This window comes from Scyliorhinus torazame, chromosome 16 (assembly GCF_047496885.1).
Source record: "Scyliorhinus torazame isolate Kashiwa2021f chromosome 16, sScyTor2.1, whole genome shotgun sequence".
In the NCBI taxonomy this organism is placed as follows: Eukaryota; Metazoa; Chordata; class Chondrichthyes; order Carcharhiniformes; family Scyliorhinidae; genus Scyliorhinus; species Scyliorhinus torazame.
The window spans coordinates 184,188,026-184,210,910 of record NC_092722.1 but is presented as its reverse complement, the minus strand read 5'-3'; the positions used below and the strand labels follow the sequence as shown (position 1 = coordinate 184,210,910).

The 22,885-nt window shown below is 45.7% G+C and overlaps 1 protein-coding gene and 1 pseudogene across 2 annotated transcripts in view; both read left to right on the top strand.

Moving 5' to 3' along the window:
- The first annotated feature begins 142 nt into the window (after nucleotides 1-142).
- Nucleotides 143-22,885, top strand: part of arl3b (ADP ribosylation factor like GTPase 3b) — a 30,981-nt gene continuing 8,238 nt past the window's right edge. The window contains exons 1-3 of one of the 2 annotated variants that reach the window (XM_072479581.1): nucleotides 143-239; nucleotides 12,445-12,588; nucleotides 21,494-21,610. In XM_072479581.1, coding sequence (XP_072335682.1) covers nucleotides 237-239; nucleotides 12,445-12,588; nucleotides 21,494-21,610 — 264 coding nt within the window. In that variant the 5' untranslated portion in view covers nucleotides 143-236. Of the gene's footprint in view, nucleotides 240-279; nucleotides 322-12,444; nucleotides 12,589-21,493; nucleotides 21,611-22,885 lie in introns of those variants that run through there. The other variant, XM_072479580.1, reaches the window with a different exon arrangement.
- LOC140392483 (protein ZNRD2 pseudogene) lies at nucleotides 17,360-20,119 on the top strand (annotated as a pseudogene).

Below are 22,885 nucleotides of genomic sequence, written 5' to 3'. Positions count from 1 at the left end.
TGACGTAAGAACGCAGCGCTCCGGAGTGCGGCGTCACGGAGGGGAGAGGGCGGGCGGCGAACCTCATCTCAGGGGGCGGGGCAAGCGGGAACGTCATCTCAGGGGGCGGGGCTGCGACGTCACCTCGGGGGCGGGACGAACGTCACCTATGGGGGCGGGATGTCACGTGGCCTTTGCGCCGCGGCTGCGTGCTGACGTCGCCGCCCATAGTTACCCGGCGCCCTGAGGAGGAGAAGATGGTGAGTGAGTGAGGGGACGGGAAGGGGAATGGAGGGGAGAGCTGGAGTCATGGCCATGGAGGCGGACGGACGGGGACAACTGGTGGGTGTGGAGCCTCGCCTCCCCTCTCAGGGTCTGGGGGAGGGGCTGCTCCCTCTCTCCGCGGGGTTTGTTTCTTGCCAGGCCTCCCTGTTGTTAAGTGAGCGGTTGCTGTGACGCCATGGCCGTGGAGCTCAGGCTGCAGAGTGTGGGCCTGAGGCCTGGGATTAGCCAGAGAATTACCAGGCGGGGCGGCCGGCCGGGGGATTTCTCTCCCTCCCCGTTATATAGACGGTTCACACTTGTTCCTTCATTCCATTGGCACCTTGAAGGGTAAACTGGAAGGCCCAGTGCTCCCAGGGGTGACTGGGCTTTTCAAAGCATTCCCTCAGGCCAGCAGCAGTTCTGGATGCAGTTCACCCGAGCGAAATAATAATAACCTTTATCAGTGTCACAAGTAGGCTTACATTAACACTCCAATGAAGTTACTGTGGAAAGCCCCAAGTCGCCTCATTCTGGCGCCAATCTCCACTCCCAAAGGCAAAATAGGGAAATACACCCATTGTTAGGTCTGTCATCTCATTTAGAATTAGAATTAATCATTTTCTTTTATGTAAGAAATGTAGCGTCGGCAATTTAAAGTGACCAATCCACCTAACCTGCACGTCTTTGGACTGTGGGAGGAAACCGGAGCACCCAGAGGTGCACGCAGATGCGAGCGAGAAGTGCAAACTCCACACAGTCACCCAAAGTCGGAAATGCACCCAGCTCTCTGTGCTGTGAGGCAGCAATGCTAACCACTGTGCTACCCTTAATATGATCTTGCATTGACCGGTCATGATGACAGTCTTCTGTTATTAAAGAAGGTCTCACAGTTGTATTTTAGGTTCTATCTTGACATGCATCGCTCACTCTCCCTCGGTTGAATTTAATATATTGGTGCCCATGATAATGGGAGAGTTAATGATTTCTTGGTTTGCTCCATGGAATCCCTAAAGTGCAGAAGGAGGGAGTCTGCACCGACCCTCCGAAAGAGCACCCTACTTAGGCCTGCTCCCCTGCCTTTCCCAGTAACCCTACCTAACCTGCACATCTTTGGACACTAAGGGGCAATTTAGCGTGACCAATCCACCTAACCTGCACATCTTTGGACTGTGGGAGGAAACCGGAGCACCCAGACGCACACGCAAATGCGGGCGAGAAGTGCAAACTCCACACAGTCACCCAAAGTCGGAAATGCACCCAGCTGTCTGGCGCTGTGAGACAGCAATGCTAACCACAGGGCTACCCTTAATATGATCTTGTGTTGACCGGTCATGATGACAGTCCCTCTTCTGTTATTAAAAAAGGTCTCACAGTTGTATTTTAGGTTCTATCTTAACATGCTTCACAAACAATTACTTATTTTAAAGTTCAGTGATTTGTTACATAGTCAGACACCGCAGCCACTTTGAGTGCAGAATGATCCCGCAAATATCAACATGGTGATTTTCTTTTTTAATTTTGGGTGGTTTAGTTTGAAGGAAAATATTTGTCATAACCCTAGAATAACTCCTTCAACCATTGGAGCTTAACCACTAGTAGGTTTAATATCTCCAAAGAATTACTTGTTTTGTATCCTGGATAAGTTTTTGAAAGTAAATTTGACAGGATTAAGTTAGAAAATCTTAGTGTGATCTTGATGAATGTTATGTTAATTGTTATTTGGTTATGTTTGTGGTTATCAACATATGAACAAAACAAAAGGGGCCTAAGGAACATAGATGAAAAACTGTATGGATATAATGTTCAGAATAGAAATAAACTGTCTCATGATTCAACAAAGGGTACAGAAAATAACTACAGGACTACAGGGAAATTGCAGGGGAATTGGACTAGCTGAATTGTTCTTGTCGTGAGCTGGTGTGACATGATGGACCGAATGGTCTCCTGTGTTGTAACCATTCTATCAACCTAGAAGTGTAGCAATAGCTGCCGCCTGAGATTTGGTCTCAAACTGAATTTAACATAGTACGAAGTCTTACAACACCAGGTCCAACAGGTTTGTTTCGATGTCACTAGCTTTCGGAGCGCTGCTCCTTCCTCAGGTGAATGAAGAGGTATGTTCCAGAAAAACGTATATAGACAGATTCAAAGATGCCAAACAATGCTTGGAATGCGACCATTAGGTGATTAAATCTTTACGGATCCAGAGATGGGGTAACCCCAGGTTAAAGAGGTGTGAATTGTGTCAAGCCAGGACAGTTGGTAGGATTTCGCAGGCCAGATGGTGGGGGGTGAATGTAATGCGACATGAATCCCAGGTCCCGGTTGAGGCCGCACTCATGTGTGCGGAACTTGGCTAGAAGTTTCTGCTCGGCGATTCTGCGTTGTCGCGCGTCCTGAAGGCCACCTTGCAGAACGCTTACCCTGAGATCAGAGGCTGAATGCCCTTGACTGCTGAAGTGTTCCCCGACTGGAAGGGAACATTCCTGCCTGGTGATTGTTGCGCGATGTCCGTTCATTCGTTGTCGCAGCGTCTGCATGGTCTCGCCAATGTACCACGCTTCGGGACATCCTTTCCTGCAGCCTATGAGGTAGACAACGTTGGCCGAGTCGCACGAGTATGTACCGCGTACCTGGTGGGTGGTGTTCTCACGTGTAATAGTGGTATCCATGTCGATGATCTGGCACGTCTTGCAGAGATTGCCATGGCAGGGTTGTGTGGTGTCGTGGTCACTGTTCTGAAGACTGGGTAGTTTGCTGCAAACAATGGTTTGTTTGAGGTTGCGCGGTTGTTTGAAGGCAAGTAGTGGGGGTGTGGGGATGACCTTGGCAAGATGTTCATCATCATCAATGACGTGTTGAAGGCTGTGAAGAAGATGACATAGTTTCTCCGCTCCGGGGAAGTACTGGACGACGAAGGGTATTCTGTCGGTTGTGTCCCATGTTTGTCTTCTGAGGAGGTTGGTGCGGTTTTTCGAAATGTCGATCGATGAGTCGAGTGTCATATCCCGTTCGTACGAGGGCATCTTTCAACGTCTGTAGATGTCTGTTACGCTCCTCCTCGTCTGAGCAGATCCTGTGTATACGGAGCGCTTGTCCATAGGGGATGGCTTCTTTAATGTGTTTAGGGTGGAAGCTGGAGAAGTGGAGCATCGTGAGGTTATCCGTGGGTTTGCGGTAAAGCGAAGTGCTGAGGTGACCGTCCTTGATGGAGACGAGTGTGTCCAAGAATGCAACTGATTTTGGAGAGTAGTCCATGGTCAGTCTGATGGTTGGATGGAACTTATTAATGTCATCGTGTAGTCGTTTCAGTGATTCTTTGCCGTGGGTCCAAAGGAATAAAATGTCATCGATGTATCTGGTGTATAACGTTGGTTGAAGGTCCTGTGCGGTGAGTAGGTCCTGTTCAAACTTGTGCATGAAGATGTTGGCGTATTGGGGTGCGAATTTGGTCCCCATGGCTGTTCCATGCGTCTGGATGAAGAACTTGTTGTCGAAGGTGAAGACGTTGTGATCCAGAATGAAGCGGATGAGTTGCAGAATTGCGTCTGGAGATTGGCAGTTGTCGGTGTTGAGTACTGAGGCTGTTGCAGCAATGCCGTCGTCATGGGGGATGCTGGTGTAGAGTGCCGAGACGTCCATTGTGACTAGGAATGTTCCTGGTTCAACTGGTCCATGGGTGCTGAGTTTCTGCAGGAAGTCCGTAGTGTCGCGACAGAAGCTGGGCGTACCTTGTACGATGGGTTTCAAGATGCCCTCGATGTAGCCAGAGAGGTTCTCACACAAGGTCCCATTGCCTGAAACGATAGGGCGGCCTGGTGTGTTGGCCTTATGTATTTTCGGGAGGCAGTAGAGATCTCCAATGCGGGGAGTACGTGGGATGAGAGCACGTAGGGTGCTCTGAAGATCTGGATCCAAGGTCTTGATCAGTCTGTTAAGTTGGCGGATGTGTTCCTTGGTCGGATCTGCGGGTAACTGTCTGTAGTGTTCTTGGTTGTTCAGTTGTCGGTATACTTCTTTGCAGTAGTCCGTTCTGTTCAGTACGACAGTGGCCCCTCCTCTGTCTGCTGGTTTGATGACGATGCTGCGATTGGTCTTGAGAGCGCAGATGGCATTGCGTTGTCCTTGGGTGACGTTCGGGGCTGTCTTGTGAATGCGACTGATGAATCTGGCATTGACGCGACTCCTGACGGCTTGAGCATACATGTCGAGTCTAAGGCAGCGGCCTTCCGGAGGGGTCCAATTCGACTCTTTCCTCTTCGGTTGCTGCACCGCAGATCTCTCGGTCTGCTGTTCCGGTTCGTTGATAGTCTGCTGGGGTTCGCTGTTGGCCTCTTGGGGTCTGTGGAAGAATTCCCGGAGCCTCATTCGCCTGATGAATTCCTCCGTGTCTGCCGCAAGACTGATGGGGTCCATTTTGGTGGTGGTGCAGAAATTGAGCCCTCTGCTGAGGACTTCGATTTCGTCTGGTTGAAGGGTGTAGTCTGACAAGTTGACAATAGATTTCCCTGTATTGTTTTCTACTGTGGTACCGGGGGTGGCTTGGTTGCTGCTGGTGGTGATGCCGAATTTCTCAAGCTTTCTGTTCTTGGTGTGCATATGGGTGGCATAGTATTGTTGTCTCATCTGTTTGGCGGTGTTCCGCAGCTGGTCTGCTGCATCCTGAGCGCAAGTTGCGAATATGGCCTCTATCTTGGTTTCCAGGTTGCGTCGTCTGCTGTAGAGCTGGCGGACGAGGTGGTTGAGGAGTGTGAGAGAGGTGCGACGGCAGAGTCTCTCAGCGTAGTCTGTGTTGTAGGTCGACTTGAGTGGGTTTGTGATCTGTAGCCCTTTCGGGATCTTGTCTGCTTTCTTGCATCTTTGTAGAAACTTAATGTCAGTGTCTATATGCGCGATCTTCCTGGAGATCCTCTCCACTTTGAGCCGGCAGTTTGCGGTGTCAATGGTAGCCATGATGTGGAGATGCCGGTGTTGGACTGGGGTGAGCACAGTACGAAGTCTTACAACACCAGGTTAAAGTCCAACAGGTTTGTATCGATGTCACTAGCCTTCGGAGCGCTGCTCCTTCCTCAGGTGAATGAAGAGGTATGTTCCAGAAACACATATATAGACAGATTCAAAGATGCCAAACAATGCTTGGAATGCGACCATTAGCAGGTGATTAAATCTTTACAGATCTGCACACATGAGTGCGGCCTCAACCGGGACCTGGGATTCATGTCGCATTACATTCACCCCCACCATCTGGCCTGCGAAATCCTACCAACTGTCCTGGCTTGACACAATTCACACCTCTTTAACCTGGGGTTACCCCATCTCTGGATCTGTAAAGATTTAATCACCTGCTAATGGTCGCATTCCAAGCATTGTTTGGCATCTTTGAATCTGTCTCTATATATGTTTCTGGAACAGACCTCTTCATTCACCTGAGGAAGGAGCAGCGCTCCGAAAGCTAGTGACATCGAAACAAACCTGTTGGACTTTAACCTGGTGTTGTAAGACTTCGTACTGTGCTCACCCCAGTCCAACGCCGGCATCTCCACATCATGAATTTAACATGTCATTGCTAAATTGTCGATTAGATCTTTTTTTTCCCATTATAATCCTCAAATTTCCATTTAATACTAACCTGGCCCCACCATCTTGTCAGTGATTAATTAATTAACGAAATGAGGTGTTCCTCTCATTTGCTAATTACTGTAACTGTTCTATTTGGGGTTCATACTGCTTAGATTTCACCTTTTGCCAATAGAGAGTTATGGTGAAAGCTATTTTGCTGTAGTGCAACACCACTGCCTTTTTACCTGTCAAATATAGCTTTTAAAAATTTATTTCTGTAGCAGTAGTTATTCTTAGAACTTCAAGCAAATGTGGTACTGTGGCAAGGAAAGTGTGGTCTCTTATAGGGCAGGAGTCTGGAGTAGATGTTTTACAATAACAGTCTTGCGCAATATATTATTCTGCAACCTGGGTGGAACTAGGTTAAGTTGGCCAATCCTTTTAAAGTCAAAAGCCCTATTTACCATCTAGTATTTAAAATGGATTCTGTATATTAGAATATAGAAATTGTTTGGATTACATTTATTTCTTCAGTCACGGTTGCATTTATTGCCCATCCCTAATTGCGCTGAGGAAGGGGTCAGGGGTACCGCATTGCATTGTTGTTATAGGGCTTGCACAATGATGTTAGGCAAGGAATTCAAGAATTGTGATCCTGCACTGGTAAAGGATTGGTAATGCACATCATAGTTAAAATGGTGTATGATTTGAAAATCATAGTATTCCTGTAACATTATTGCAATTGTTGGCACCATCATCATCCTCCAACACTTCTTGTTCAACTGGATGGGACACACTAGCTTGTTCCATTCTCATCCATCTCGTCATGGCCAGAGAATGGTCTGGCTTCTCTTCCCACTCCCACATCATTACCTCTGGAGTCCCCCAAGAATCAACCCCTAACTTCCTCCTATTTCTCATCTACATGTTGCCTCTTGGCGATATCATCGTAAAACATAATGTCAGATTCTACATGTACGCCGATGGCACCCTGTTCTACCTCACCATCACCTCTCCTGATCCCTTTACTGTCTCTAAATTTTTTAATCACTTGTCTGATATTCAGTGCTGGATGTACAGAAATTTCCTCCAATCTAAATATTGCAAAGACGTACAATATCGTCTTCAGTCCCTGCCACAAACTCAATTCCCTAACACCGACTCCATCCCTCTCCCTGGCAACTATCTGAGATTGAACCAGACTGTTTACAGCCCTGCTGTCATATCTGACATGGAGATGAACCTCTGACCATATGCCCTCACCATCACTAAGGCCACCTATATCCACCAACATAATATCGTCCGACTCCATCCCTGCCTCATTTCATCTATTGCTGAAATCCTCATCCTTGCTTTTCTTACTTTTAGACTTGACTACTCCAATGCATTCCGAGATGGTCTCCCATCTTGCACCTTCCATAAACCTAAGCTCATCCAAAACTCTGCAGTACATTCCTAACTTTCCAAGTCTCAGTCATCCATCATCCCTGTACTTAACTGATCTACATCAGTTCCCAGAAGAGCAATCCCTCTATTTTATAATTCTCCATGGGCTTTCCCCTCCCTCTTTCAAGACTCTGCAATATCAGGAGGCAAGTCATTTGTGAGAGTTCTTCGCATCTATCCTGCTTTTTTACCACCACCACCATCGCAAAATGTTGTTGGTTTAGATTTTGATGGTTCTACTCTTGACCGGCATGGAGAGATGGCCATAAGCTGCCATGTATTTGCACAAATGTTACCATCAGACATCAACGCAGTTCCTGTCGCAGGCTGGCATAACTGCTTCATTATTGGAGGAGTTGTCAATGAATGTGTATGCTGTGAAGTCATCAGCAAACAGTTCTACTGCTGACCTTTTGATGGAAGGAAGGCTATCACCCTGACTTTTGCTCAGACTACATGGTTCCATTCTTCGTTATATGCTGCCTACTTGAAGGCAGCTACCCTTCTACTCTACCCTTCTACTCAGCTCCTGTGCCCATGTTTGAATTAAGGTTGTGCTGAAGTCTGGAACCAAGATGAGATGACAATGTGGAGATGTACAATTCTACTGCTGATGGCTCACAGCAGCATATGTTTTGGACTGCCAGGCCTATCCCCAGTTAAACCCACTTCAGTGTCACACCCCTTGAGGGTGAAAGCCTTATGGTGACGACTAGATTTTGTATGTGTAGCAACAGTGTGACGTTCACTTCTGGTTCTCTTGTGGACAGACAACATCTGTCACACACAGACTGGTGAGAACAAGATCTTTTTGATTACCTCCCCACCTAATAAAAGTGTGATTTGGTAGCTGCATCCTTTGGGACTTTGTGCAGGTCAGTTTGTGATGATGCTACTGAGCCACTCGTGAATGTTGAAGTTTCCCCTTCCAAGTTACATTTGGTGCCCGTGTTTCCCTCCTCGAGTGGTGTTCAGTATGCATTGTGCAGCACTGTAAATGCCACTCACGTAAGTAGGTCCTCAATTTTTGATACTGGTCAGCACTAGACTTGCTAAGATTTACAGATTGGAATTTGCCTATTAAAGGATTAATTTTAATAGAGTGGAAATCTTAATGTACAACCATTAAAAATTCATTTTCTTTCTTTAATGTATTTAAAATCAACCCTTACATTATCTAACATGGTCTCCGGGAATAGTGAAGATGAATTTGTCATTTCCATTTAAGTGAGCATATTACTTAATAATTGCTAGCTTCAGTAAAATATTCTGATGTTTGAACAGTGGAGACAAAGGCACAGTGAATAAAACTAGATTTACAGTTGTAAGAACATGCTGCTGTATTTGGCTTGGCAGTAAATGTCGGAAAGATTAGATACACATGAATGAAACTTGATGTATAGAGCAATGGAGTAACACTAATGTTTAATCTATTATGCCGACATTTTTCTGTGGATTGATTGGTTGTAGGGAATCATAGGGACCACTGGTCTTTATTTGTATAAATTACTTACAATTCGTTTAAATGTCTAAATATGCAGATTACAGGAAAACGGTAAATGATGCGGTACTGTGTGCACATATTTGAAGGATTTGGAGGTGATGGATTGATGGGCAGCTGGTGTCAGATACAGTTTCGTTCAGCTAAATTAAAAGTGTTGAAGTTTGGCAAAAGGAAGAGAGACACAGAAGAAATACTCAACATGAATATGTAGCAGAGAAAGGAATAGCTTTCAGGATATTGCTATATAGGTTTCTGATTCCCTCAGTCCACTGCCCGTGTGGTGGTGAAAAGGTGATGAAAGAGTTCAACATATAAATCAAAAGGGGGTGATTTTAAAATTACATGTGTCCATGGCATATTGTCTGGTTGTGGTCTGTCCTCTATTTCAAAAGTGACAAAATTGGATAACACTTCAATAATCCACAGTTAATTAGAGACGTTACACCTGAAGAGCGATTGTGTGCTGTGCACCTTCTCTCCTCCGAATACAAAGTGTAAAGTTAATAGATTAAGATTTTGAAAGTTTGAAGCAAATTATTCTTCTGTGTGAAATTCCATAACTGTGGCAACAAGGTGAAGAAAACAAAATTGTCTGAAATCAATTCAGCGAAACGGTGCTAAACATGGGGAACAAACTGTCGGTTGAACAGAAAATATCCAGATGTTTCAAAGGGAAGTGGATACAGTCCTAATGTATGACATTTATTGGTGTATTCTATAAATGGCATCTCATGGAAAAGAAGTGGGAAAGCTGTCTTGTTGATCCTGTTTGTCTAGCCTGTTACTGGGAAATACATAAGACAGTGAGAGGAATAGAGGTCTGACTCTGAGCAGTAGAAACTGGGGCCTGATATCTGTTATGTTGTTCATGATAGCGAAGAGAGTCACTTCCAAAATAGGTGAGAAACGTATTGCACTTGAATCTTGAAATCAAGTCTATGCAATGGTTTTCAGTTACCTTTGGTTGTGAAGTGGTTACCATGAGACCAAGTGTTTTGATGAAATAAATTTGAATGATTCATGGTAACATGTACTGTATTGAGTAAACAGTAGATGCAAGGATGTGGATAATGGAAATTGAGCAGTGGTGCCACACAGGAATAGTTTTAATATTTCCAATTGCCTAGTTGCCTGTGAAAGTTGAAAGGCAGGTCATGACTGCAATTCCTGGGAAAGTGGATGGATAAAGTAACCATTCCCAAGAATGGGAAAATACAGGATCATTTTCACCCAAGTGTGAATGCATCAGATTTGATGGCATGCTTAAATAGGTTGTGACTGCCTCATTTGTTTTAAAACCAAGAAATCCAGAGGTAAAGCCCAAAGCTCAGGACATCTGTACAGTCTTAATGTGTAGGATTACGTAAGGCAGTATCTTTCAAACTTCTTTTCCCAGGACCCACGCTGGCCAGCCTTTGTGACCCACACCATGTTCACTTAACTTTTAGCGTGAAAAGGGAGCCTGTTTTGTCCTCACGATCTCACTTAAATCTTGTTCAAAGGAGCAAAGGGCAGTACAGATATACGGTGCAAATTTCTGCCTGTTCCTTTGTGCCGTCTTCCACCTTTATGAAAACAGAAGATCCAACCTCATGCATTTAGGTCATTGTCAAGGGCAATAGCAACAAAATGCAAGTTTTACTCAACACTGGATACTCGTACAAGATGCTACACCAGAATGCTGACAACCTCATGGACTTTTGGCATGTTTTAATGTGGTATCACAGGTCAAGTACAGCAACATAGTCTTTTCATTTGGAGTCAGCTCAAAGTTAACTGACTCTGCGGTGTCAACCTGAAAAGGAATTGTTCACGCACCACTTCTCTTTCAAAATCAGAAACCTCTCTCATTTGCCAGTACTTCCCTGCATAAAACACATGTGGGCTTTGCTTCCTTATTTGCATTGTCACAATTCACAAAACCATATCTCAAGAAATCATCTTTATACTTCTTTGTTCCGAGTTAAATTTACTTTTTCAAATCTGTTAACCAGAGGCCCTGAAGGTCTAACATCACCAGAGCTCTGTCGTGCCTTGGACTCTCCTGAGCAGCTCTCTCCAGCAGATTCTGTTGTGAGATCCTGTCCATAAATAGGTAAACTGCCTATCTGAGTCTCTGGCGGTCTATTACTTTTAAGAAAACAGTTGATCTTCACAGTTCACTCACTTTGCTTGCCAGCAGCTGCAAAATCAAACCAACTCTGCCCTCTGCTTTGACGCCAAAAGCACTTATTGGACGGTGATATTGTCAATTCTGCGTGCAGGGTGACCTGCTGTCGCTTCTGGCCGGAAGACTCCACACAGCCTAATGTATCTCCATTTAAAAGGTGGCAGCGGCCGCAATTCCCAATGTAAAAGCTGGTAGCGGCTGTTGGGCGCTTCCCCACGATCGGGGCCACAGAGGAATATGGCGAGATCCATCGCTCCGTGACCCTCACGACTCCCAGGTTGCGACCCTGACTTTAAAAAACCCTGGCAGAAGGAATGCAGTATGTGGAGCGGCAAGGTGGCGCAGTGGCTAGCATTGCTGCCTCACTGCACTGAGGACCCGGGTCCGATCTCTGTCTTGGGTCATTGTCCATATGGAGTTTGCACACACTCCCCGTGTGTCTCACCCCCACAACCCAAAGATGTGCAGATTAGGCGGATTGGCCAAGCTAAATTATCCTTAATTTGGAAAAAAAGAATTGGGTACTCTAAATTTGTAAAATATTTTTTAAAAGATATGCAGTATAGAGTCAGACCGATCAGCCAATGTCATTTACCACTCCTCTGAAGCCACCTCCTGTCTTTCCTCTTCAAACGCCTATCAGCATAATTCTCTATTCTCCTTCATGTACTTGTCTCACTTCCCACTGGAAGCATAAGACATAGGAGCAGAATTAGGCCACTCGGCCCATCGAGTCTGTTCCGCCATTCAATCATGACTGATATTTTTCTCATCCCCATTCTCCTGCCTTCTCCCCATAACCCCTGATCCCCTTATTAATCAAGAACCTATCTATCTCTGCCTTAAAAGACACTCTGTGATTTGGCCTCCACAGCCTTCTGCGGCAAAGAGTTCCACAGATTCAACACCCTCTGGCTGAAGAAATTCCTCCTTATCCCTATCTTAAAGGATCGTCCCTTCAGTCTGAGGTTGTGCCCTCTGGTTCTAGTTTTTCCTACTCTATACTATTCACTTCAGCTACTCCCTGTGGTAGTGAGTTCCATTTTCATACTGCTCTTTGGGTAAAGATGTTTAAAATGGGTGATGAAGTCAATTAGAACACAGCACGTAGGTAATGCTGAACCGTAGCTTTAAAAGCTTGACAATTTCAGGTGGCAGGAATTAGTGGGAAATGAGGAATTTTTTAAAAATGATATGAAGTAGGAGACTCTGAAATGGATCTCGATTTTTAATTCAAGTGAGGAGTAATTGGGGCAGCTTCGCAGTTGTTAGTTTCTTTCCATATGTTGGAGGTGCCATGCATGTGTGTGTACACACATTGGTATACAGTGGTATGAATAGAGTGGAATAATTACTTTCTCCATTGCTAATTGATAAATGTAGCACTGTACAGTAAGTGTAAAAACAAGAATCTTGTTTCTATTCTACACAACAGTATATATCTATGTAGATCATTAGTGGGAAAATGTCAATACCTATCTAATATATACAGTTACGGATGGCTACTTTTTCTTGTTTTTAGGGTTTGCTATCAATCCTGCGCAAATTGAAGAGTGCCCCTGATCAAGAGGTTAGAATTCTCCTTTTAGGTTTGGACAACGCAGGGAAAACAACATTACTCAAACAGCTGGCTTCAGAAGACATCAGTCACATCACACCTACACAGGTAATGTTGTATTTAAGTGGTGACTCCAAATTTCAAGGTTTTTAAAAATTTTAAATATTTCAATGTAACTGGACGCTGCAATGGATTAGACATGACTTTTCATCTGAGACCTGAATTAAGATTCAGCCCATGAGAATAAATTCTTGGCTGTCTGCTGATGGGAAGGGTTCATACATGTAATCAGTTTTGGCTCCTGTTATAATACACACCAGTATATCATGGTGCAGACACACACACTGATGGACACACAGTGGGACCAATCAACACACACACCGCAGCCAATCACCAGTTAGAACACACGCACTATAAAGACAGGGGGCATCAGAGTTCCCGCTCATTCGAGCTGCAGCTTCCTAGTAGGACAGAGCTCACAGCCTGCAGCACAGACATTCACCATGTGCTGAGTGCATCGACTGGTTAGGACAAGGCAAAGGTCTTTAGTTAAAGCGAGTATCGTGTTAACCCACAGTGAGAGTATGTTAAACTGTTAATGACTCAATAAAATAGTGTTGCACTATTTCAAGTGTTGGTGACCTGTTTGTGTTCCACGGATCCAGAGCGCCCAACACAACATGATACCAGGAGTTGAAGGATATTAGCACTTCTTAGACCTACCTGCAAGTGATCTGCCTTCCGCCAGCATTCCGTCATCCTGCAACATGGACAACATTTGCCTGCCGCTCCGCATCGCCGGCAACCTAGGGGCCAACTGGAAGATATTCAAACAGCGCTTCCAGCTCTTCCTTGAGGCCACAGACAGGGAGGACGCCTCGGGTATCAGGAAGATTGCTGTCCTCTCCACGGCCGGGGACCATGCCATCCACATTTTCAATTCTCCCACCTTTGCGGATGATGAAGATAAAACAAAGTTCAAGACGGTCCTCCTCCGGTTTGACACACTGCAGCGTAGAGGTGAATGAAAGTTTTGAGCGCTACGTGTTCCAACAGCGTTTGCAGGGTAAGGATGAACCGTTCCAATCCTTTCTCACTCACCTCCGCATCCTTGCGCAGTCTTGCAGCTACGGGCCGACCTCCGACTCCATGATACGCGACCAGATCGTTTTCGGTGTTCAGTCGGATCCCCTACGACAGCAGCTCCTCAAAGTAAAGCAGCTCACCCTAGCGACTGGCATTGAGACCTGTGTCCTACACGAAAACGCCACGAGTCGGTATTCCCACATCCAAGCGGCTGAAACGGCGCGGCAAGGTCCCCACGAGGCGGAACGGGTCCAAGCAATTGAGCAACTCCAGGGCCTCAGCCTGGATGAGGGCGGCCATTTTGTGTGCTTTTCGTGGACTCCTGCGCTTGTGCGTACCAAACGAGGGGACAGCGACGTCGAAGAACGTAATGCGCAGGCGCGCACCACGCATGACCGCACCGCGCATGCACGGTGGCGCAGCGAACGTGCTGACTCTACGACATGCGGCAACTGTGGCTCTGCCCATTTAAAACGGCAATGCCCTGCCAAATCTCGGCAATGCCTAATATGTGGCAGACTTGGCCACTATGCTGCCTTATGCCGAGCAGCTCAGTCTGCCAATTCATATCGCTTCAGCCAGCCTCGCAGGAATGTCCGGGCAATTCAACCCACGGTCACCGAGTCCGATGCGGACCTCCCACACAGCAGTAACACCGAGGACCCGAAGGCGCCTTTTTGAGTCGGTATCGTGACAAAAAACGGTGTCCCCGAAGCAAAGACACCAGCCGCTGTCGGTATACAGCATCGATCCAGACGATGAGTGATGTGCCACCCTGACGGTCAACTGGTCCCAAATACGATTCCGCCTGGACACTGGTGCCTCCGCTAATCTCATTGCGCGGTCTGACTTTCAAAGCCTTCGTGTCAAACCAGCCATCCTTCCATCAGCCAGCCAGTTATTGGATTACAATGGCAATGCCGTTGATGCCAGCATCTCGTGCCAACTTGAAGTGATGCACAGGTCAAGCAAAGCCATCCTTTTGAAATCGTGGGCTCCTCGAAAGCCTCCCTGTTTGGCGCGCAGGCATGCAAGCTGTTGAACCTAGTTCAGAGAGTTCACTCTCTCCTGATGACACATCTGCCTTTCAGGACACCGACTTCAGGGCGCAACTCGACGCCATCATCAACCAGCACCACAACGTCTTCGAAGGCATGGGCGCACTCCCATTCACCTACAAGATCTTATTGAAACAGAATGCCATGCCTGTGGTGCACGCACCTCGCAGGGTCCCAGCACCCCCCAAGGACCGCCTCAAGCAGCAGCTGCAGGACCTACAGGACCAAGGAGTGATTTCCAGAGTCACTGAACCAACCGACTGGGTCAGTTCCATGGTGTGTGTAAAAAAGCCTTCCGGCAAATTGAGTATTTGCATTGATACCAAGGATCTAAATCGCAATATCATGAGGGAGCATTATCCAATGTCCAAGCGCGAAGAGATCACATGCGAGATGGCTCGCGCCAAGCTCTTCACCAAACTCGACGCCTCAAAAGGATTCTGGCAAATCCAGCTCAACAAATTCAGCAGAAACTGTGTACATTTAATACCCCCTTTGGCAGATATTGTTACAACAGGATGCCGTTTGGGATCATATCTGCTTCAGAAGTGTTCCATAGGATTATGGAACAAATGATGGAAGGCATTGAAGGTGTTCGCGTCTATGTCGACGACATAATTATTTGGTCCACCACCCCGCAGGAGCATGTCAGTCGCCTCCAGCGCGTATTCAAACATATACGTGAGCAGGGCCTCCGCCTCAACAGGGCCAAATGCTCTTTTGGTCAGACGGAGCTTAAGTTCCTCGGGGACCACATCTCCCAGTTGGGTGTGTGGCCGGATGCGGACAAGGTGGCTGCTATCAGAGCCATGAAAACGCCAGAGGACAAGAAGGTGGTCCTCCGATTTCTAGACATGGTCAACTTTTTAGGGAAGTTCATCCCTAACCTCGCCTCTCATACCACGGCTCTCAGGAAACCTGGTCAGGAAGACGATAGACTTCCAATGCTCCCTGCCCACGAGCGCGAATGGAGAGAACTCAAAACCAAACTCACCACGGCCCTAGTTCGCCACGGTATAGGTAGACTGCAGGAAATCATCGCTAATACAGTTGTGAAATGGTAATCTGACTGGGGATGGCCACTGGATGGCAGGTGTGGGAAATGCGATAATTTTATGTGCAAGAAAATACCTAACTAGCCTGAAAATATAAAGATCTTCTGAAGCAGAATATGGGGAACTTTATTTTTGGGATTTAACAACATTATGCCCAACCTTGGAATGTGCAACACTGACAAGCATGACCGAAGCAGAAAATATTTCATTCCCAGCCAAGCATCCCTCTCTTGGAGCACAATTTTTTTTTAAAATAATTAAAATATATAATTTGAAGGTAGTGTATTGTCCTGCACGTGCAACTTGAAGAGTTACTGACCTCATACTTAAATACTCAAAAGTATGTGACACCTGAGGAGTCAAGTGAAAGACGCAAAGCAGCTGAATATACTTGTGAGCAATGCACTGGATTGAGTTTGTTCCTGCAATTTTCCCACGTGATGTGTTCCTGATGTCGACTGCCCAGTAGCACTGAAGCCATTGTGTTCTGTGAAATATTTGATGAAGATGCCCACATAGCTGATTAATTTGTCCTGGACTGGCTGCCATTTGCCTTTTCCGTTTCTGGGTGTCAGTTATGAGAACTGAAAATTTTAATGTGAAGGTTGCAGATGGCAATCAGCCAGCTGCCTTGCAGAGGATATTTCAATTAACCTGCTCCCCTCCCCGAATCAAGAGAAATATACATTTTCTTTCTAAATCCTTTGCCATGCACCCTCCCCCACTGCTCCTTGTGTCTAACATTGCCATTTTGAGTTAGATACCGTTAGGAGAAGCAAAATAACTGGCTCCCCACTGGCAGATGACTGACACTGCACCATTGTGATTTACTCCATGGGTCCCATTGACCTTTAGAGCTGTCTGAAGGTTGTTTGTGGTGTTTTTCATTCTTGAGGTGAAGCAGCAGGCCTGGCTGACTATATCAAGTATTTTTGGGAAAGCTGTTATTTGGTAACCATGTCAGATTATTTAAAGTCTGTAACTAGCAATTAAAACCAGTATTTCAAAACTTAAGTGAATTACTCAGGTTTGGACATCACTTTTTTGGTTATTTTGCAAGCTTTTTTTTCTCAGAGTCTCCATTTAATTTTCATTCAGTTACACATTAGGTTAAAAAAAACTGCTTGAAAACTGAGCACAACTAAAGGATGCTTCAACAGGTTTCTGTACTCCGCAGTACCATTCCTTTGAATGTGTTCCTCACTGCAGGAGTCAGAGAGAGCAATGATGCATTCTGGAAGCATATGAAGGAGGAATAAAAATACATTTTTTCCTTTAAGCCAGGAATACCCAAACCTTTTCTCTTTATGGGTCGCACAGTTGCTTATCATGAGTCCTCGAGTTTTGTCTGCTGTTGGGCTAATACCAAACCTGTTTGGATTGTCCCACACTTACTGTTTTTGGGGCACCCTTTGATGTTTTTACACATTTCTCCTGCCTGCCCATATTAAACCTGGCACTCTTTGCTCTCCCCATTCCTCCAGCTGTTCAAACTTTCATCTTCTCAATGTTTTCTCCTGTTCAAGCCAGCACTCTTGCTTCGTGTTACTCTTGTTGCCCAACTTCTCCAATTAAATGATGGCAGACTCTTGCCTTTGGTGGAGGTGCTACTTCTAAGCACTGCTACCACTTCCTTACTATTTGCTGCAACAGGTAATTCAGTTCCATTGCATAAAGGAAATGCCTGATATCACAATTCCTCCCATAGTGTTCAAAAGTGTTTACGTGGAAGAGCAGCCAATGTTCAGCAGTGTTTACATGGAAGAGCAGCAACATCACGTGGTCGGAACGAACAGCAGTGTTGAGAAGGGAGCTGAGTAGCCTCTGCTCATAGGTTGGATTTAGACCATTGTAGACCATAGCCAGTCATGGCTGAGACTACATTTTCATACTATAGACTCCAGAGTGGTTTCCATTCACATTCTGTAGATTAATATCATTTCTGCTAATAAGATTTTTTTGGAATTTTAAAGTGTCACAAAATGCAACATTGGCATATTTAATTTGTACAGCAATAATTTAACAAATTTGATAATGGTGCTGAAATTCATACCCATTAACTACAAATAACTTTCTTTGTTGAGGTCCTCTGATATTTAAGGAAAATAAGTTTGCAAGCCAACTGGGGAAAATATCCTTTGCCCAACCTTCTGTCAGTCACTATATTAGGAAGATAATTGCTTAGCAAACAGCAGAAACACTTCACGAGAACAGTGATTAACCTACAACCTCAGATGAAATGTGCATTGTTTATGGCTCCCTTAATCCTACGGATGCCATTCAAAATGCCCTTGTTCAAGGTGGCACAGTGCATTAATGCTTGAAGTGTTTAATAAATAATGCCCTTCACTATTTTCTGCAGCGACTACGGATAAGGAGAATATAAGAAGCGTGGGATCAGATTTGTATTGTAATAAGTGTGCTGTTAACTTTAATGTGTTTCGGTTATGATTAGTTGTGCAGATAGAACAAATATAGATCCTCTTCATTGTGTTTCTACTAAATTTTAGGTAAGATAATTAAAATGTTTTGGGATTAATATAAATCTTAAATCGGTCCACAAGCTTTGGTGTGATTCCAATCACATCATTGAATCTCTCAGTTATGAAAGGATTGGCTTGAAATGTAAAAATCATATATCCAGTCGAACAAAATGTGAAGTTACCAGTGTTTTTAAGGTTTAATTTAAGATATAATTACTCTGCAGTTAGAGATGATTTTCTCCCAAAGTAAATGTTTTGATTGTTTAATATCTTCTTCCATTATTTCTACCTTCATAAAGCCACCTTCCTGTGCTCATACCTCACCCCATCTGTGGTCAGAATTGTTATTCTACTAACTGACTGCACATATTCTGTCTTCTGTAAACCTTAACTAACCCCAAACTCTGCTGTCCATATCCTGTCCTGCATCATATCCTGCTGGCGTTTGACCCCTATTCCCACTGACCACTTTATTAGCTGCTTCACAAGCGATGCTTCAAATTTAAAATTCTTGGCCCATAACCTCGTTTAGAGGATGCCCCAGTGATGCACTGAGGGAATCCCTCAATGAAGTTCCCATGTAAGGATTTACCCAGTAATTGTCTATACGTGCTAAATTCCTCTGGACCATTACGCTGGACTGGGAACCATCTGACAGAAGTGATTTAAATCGCCAGCTTTGGGTGGTTAGAAGGAAAAAAAACATCTAACTGCAGAGTAACTATTTTAAAAAATCCAGACGTAGCCTCACACAGGGCACCCCACATACACAACCCCCCCTTCCTCCCCCCAAGGGACCCACCATACCACCCTGACCAACCTCCCTTCCTGGTTTCTCCCCTCCCTTCTTGGACTGAGAACCCCCCACCGCCCCAAACAGCAGCTCGTGTTGTAAAAAAGGGGGTGTGGTGTGTCTTACCTCTCTGCACCCAGTTACTCCCACGGCGGGAGCGCGCTTTGCTGCTCCTAACTCACTCAGCCATTGGGCGAGGCGGGGGCCTTGCAGTTGCAACGTGGGGAAATCGTCAAGAGTGGCAATCCACCAGAGATTACTACTCCGCGGAAGTTACGGGCCCTTGTATTTGTATTTAAACCTCTTGTTCTGTGTTACCTCTAATGTGTTGCAATTTCTCGATTCCTCTGATTTTGGCCTCTTGAGCCCCTTTTTTCTCCCCATGGCCAATATTGGCCAAGTCTTCATACACTTTAGGTCAGGGTTTTTCAAACTCTGGGCCGTGACCCTCGGGTGGGTCGCTGGCGTCACAGAACAACCAATTGCTGCGTTCCCGATCGCAGGAGAAGTGCCCAATGACTGCGACCGGCTTTTAAGAATGCCCCCCCCACACCTCCCTCCCACTCCCACCTCCACCCCCACCCCCACCGTCTGAGGCAGAGCTGAAGGTGATCGAGGTCCGCCATGAACACCAGGACAAGATCACCAATCTGATGGGGATTACCTGCTGATAGAATACAGGATGTTGGCAGACAGTTGTCAGGAATGTGGAACAGTCCTTCTGCAAGACAAGAAACAGAAAACTGACTGTGTCGCCTGTCAGGAGCTGTATTCTGACATGGACACGGACAACCCAGCTTTGAACCCATAAACGGACCTGTCTCAAGTGAGGGAGCGACAGTGCATTTTCAGTGGTCATGAGGAGCACCCCCCCCCCCCCCCCCAATTCCCCACTCCGGATCTTTCTGCCAGCTGACACCAAGGCTCTGCCCACCCCTTTTCCCAAGCTCCCTGAGCCAACCCCTCCCCTTGCCAAGGACAACCCGGCCCCCATCCTAGGTAGCCTGCGGGCCCCCGCCCACAGGAAGGTCGACCGGATCATCCTGCAGAAACTGGCATGGGCCAGCGCCGAGTTAGAGCGGGCTTCGTCTATGGGGTACGTACAGCTCGCAGCTCTGCATCTTGATAAGGAACTCCCTGGAAAGCCTGAAGCGCCTGGTGTAGTCGTACGCCAGGGTGTGAGGGATTGGGGGCTCTCTGTTAGTGGCTCCACCTCCATCGCAGTGGACATGTCCTGAATCCGATAGAGCAGTTCCACATCAACTCTGCAAGAGGCTCAGTTCTCTGTTACATTGGCTCCGGCACATCCTCCAAGCCTATGTGAATGTCCGCTATGAGCCTAGATTGCCAATGAGGCATTTAGCGGTTAACTACATTTACAAGGCTTCAGTCCACCTGGCCTCAAACAGGGCTAGTGTGAGCTGTATACAGAGGTACAGGGACTCTGATGAACAGCCTACGAATAAGAAACCGAAATCAGGAACAAAGTGGCATGAAGATGATTTTTTGAAGTTTGGCTTTGTTAATTTTACCGATGCAAATCAGGATGTGAAGTCCATGTGTGTTCTATGCAGGGAGGGCCTGGCAAATGAAAGTTTAAAACCCTCAAAACGTCAAAGGCATTTGAAGACTAAGCACGGCGAGTTCGAGGACAAACCTCTTGATTTTTTTCAAAGGATTCAACGAGAGCTTAAATCATCAGCTGAAGTCCTTAGTAGAAATGTCATATTGAATGACAAAGCAGGTGAGATCGTGAGGACCAAGCAGGCTCACCTGTCACATTAAAGGCACGTGAAAATGGTGGGTCGTGAAGCTCAGCCTGTGTGAGTCCTGAAGATCGGCCTGTTGGTAAATGTGGGTCCTGAGGGAAGGAAGTTTGAAAAATACTGCCTGGAATTTCTCTCCTAAACAACATCATCTTCATCTCCTTTCTTCCATTAACACCCTTATTAATGCTTTTGATCACTCCTTCCTTTTGTGTTGACGTTCATTTTTCTTTCTTTCAAAATAAATTTAGAGTACCCAATTATTATTTTTTTCCAATCAAGGGGCAATTTAATGTGGCCAATCCACCTACTCCACACATCTTTTGGGTTGAGGGGGTGAGACCCACACAAACACGGGGAGAATGAGCAAACTCCACATGGACAGTGACCTGGGGCCTCCGCGCCGTGCTAACCACTGCGTCACAGTGCCGCCCCCATTTGTCTTTCCTGGCAGTCTGTGAAGCAGCTTGTTATAGGTTCTATATGAATGCAAAATGTGTTTTTATGGGGTCTGCGTTACATTTCATTATATCTGTTGAGATCTTCCATAGTCCTCTGGACAAGTTAAACATTACCCGGAAAGGAGGAACATAAAGACTGCAGTAATTTTAACTTTAACAAAATCGAATGAGATGTTCAACAAGAATGTTAACAAGGCTTTGCAGTAGAGCTACCCACCTGGTGGCTCATTTGTTTGGGTTAAATGTTGTTCCACTGTAAACTTGACTGGAACAAACTTCAAAAATAAAAAATTATTTTCTTATCTCTCCAGGGATTTAATATTAAAAGTGTGCAGTCTCAAGGTTTCAAGTTAAATGTGTGGGATATTGGAGGACAGAGGAAGATAAGGCCGTACTGGAGAAATTATTTTGAAAATACTGATGTGCTTGTGAGTATTTGCATACTTACCCATGTTCTCTTTTACGTTTAACCCTATTGTCTACTGAATATTACTGATATCGGTTCACTCTTTAACTTGTGCATTCCTCTGTTAATATAAACAAAATGTGACCAGAAATATTGATAGGATTTTAATTTATTTATTAGCCACCCAATGCTACTCGGTTATCATTGCAGCAGAGAAAAGAAGTGTTGCACATTTATTCCTTTTTTATCTTTCTGAATTTGTGAGGAATTGCGGACCTGCTTGCAGCAATGTTGGCTCATGCATCCCTGGCTGCATTTGTCGGTGCAAATTGTGTTCTTTACTACAAAAGTGGAGTATGAATCCAGATCTCGGGCAGTGAAAACCTGAAGCCAATGTGAAGCAGAGCAACACTCCCCTCCAGGGAATGTCACTCTGCTTTGCAATGGAGTTGAGTCAGGCCCTGATTTTCAAGTTACAGATTTTTTGAAATCTTTCACAGGAGGTGAGCATTGTTGGACAGGCCAACATTTTTATTGCCCATCCCTAATTTCCCTTGAGAACGTGGTGGTGAGCTGCTGCTTGAATCGCTGCCAAGTACGTAATAATAATCTTTATTGTCTCAAGTAGGCTTACATTAACACGTCAGTGAAGTTACTGTGAAAAGCCCCTAGTCGCCATACTCCGGCACCTGTTCGGGTACACAGAGGGAGAATTCAGAATGTCCAAATTACCTAACAGCTCGTCGTTCGGGACTAGTGGGAGGAAACCGGAGCACCCGGAGAAAGCCCACGCAGACACAGGAGAACACAGACAGTGACCCAAGCCGGGAATCGAACCTTGGACCCTGGAGCTGTGAAGCAACAGTGCTAACCACTGTGAAGCAGCAGTGCTAACTACTGTGAAGCAGCAGTGCTAACTACTGTGAAGCAACAGTGCTAACCACTGTGAAGCAGCAGTGCTAACCACTGTGAAGCAACTGTGCTAACCACTGTGCTACCGTGCTGCCCATTAATCAGATGGCATTACTAGGGAGCAAGTTTCAGAATTTTGACCCAGCAACAGTGATATAGTTCCAAGTCAGGATGGTGAGTGGCTTAGAGGGGAACTTGTGGGTGATTGTGTTCCATGCATCTGCTGCTCTTGCCCTTCTAGTTAGAAGAGGTTGCAGGTCAGGAAGGTCCTGTCGAATGAACTTTGTTAAGTTGCTGCAGTGCATCTTGTAGATGATACACACTGCTACCACTGCACGTCCATGGTGGAGTGAATGGATGTTGAAGGTGGTGGATGGGGTGCCAA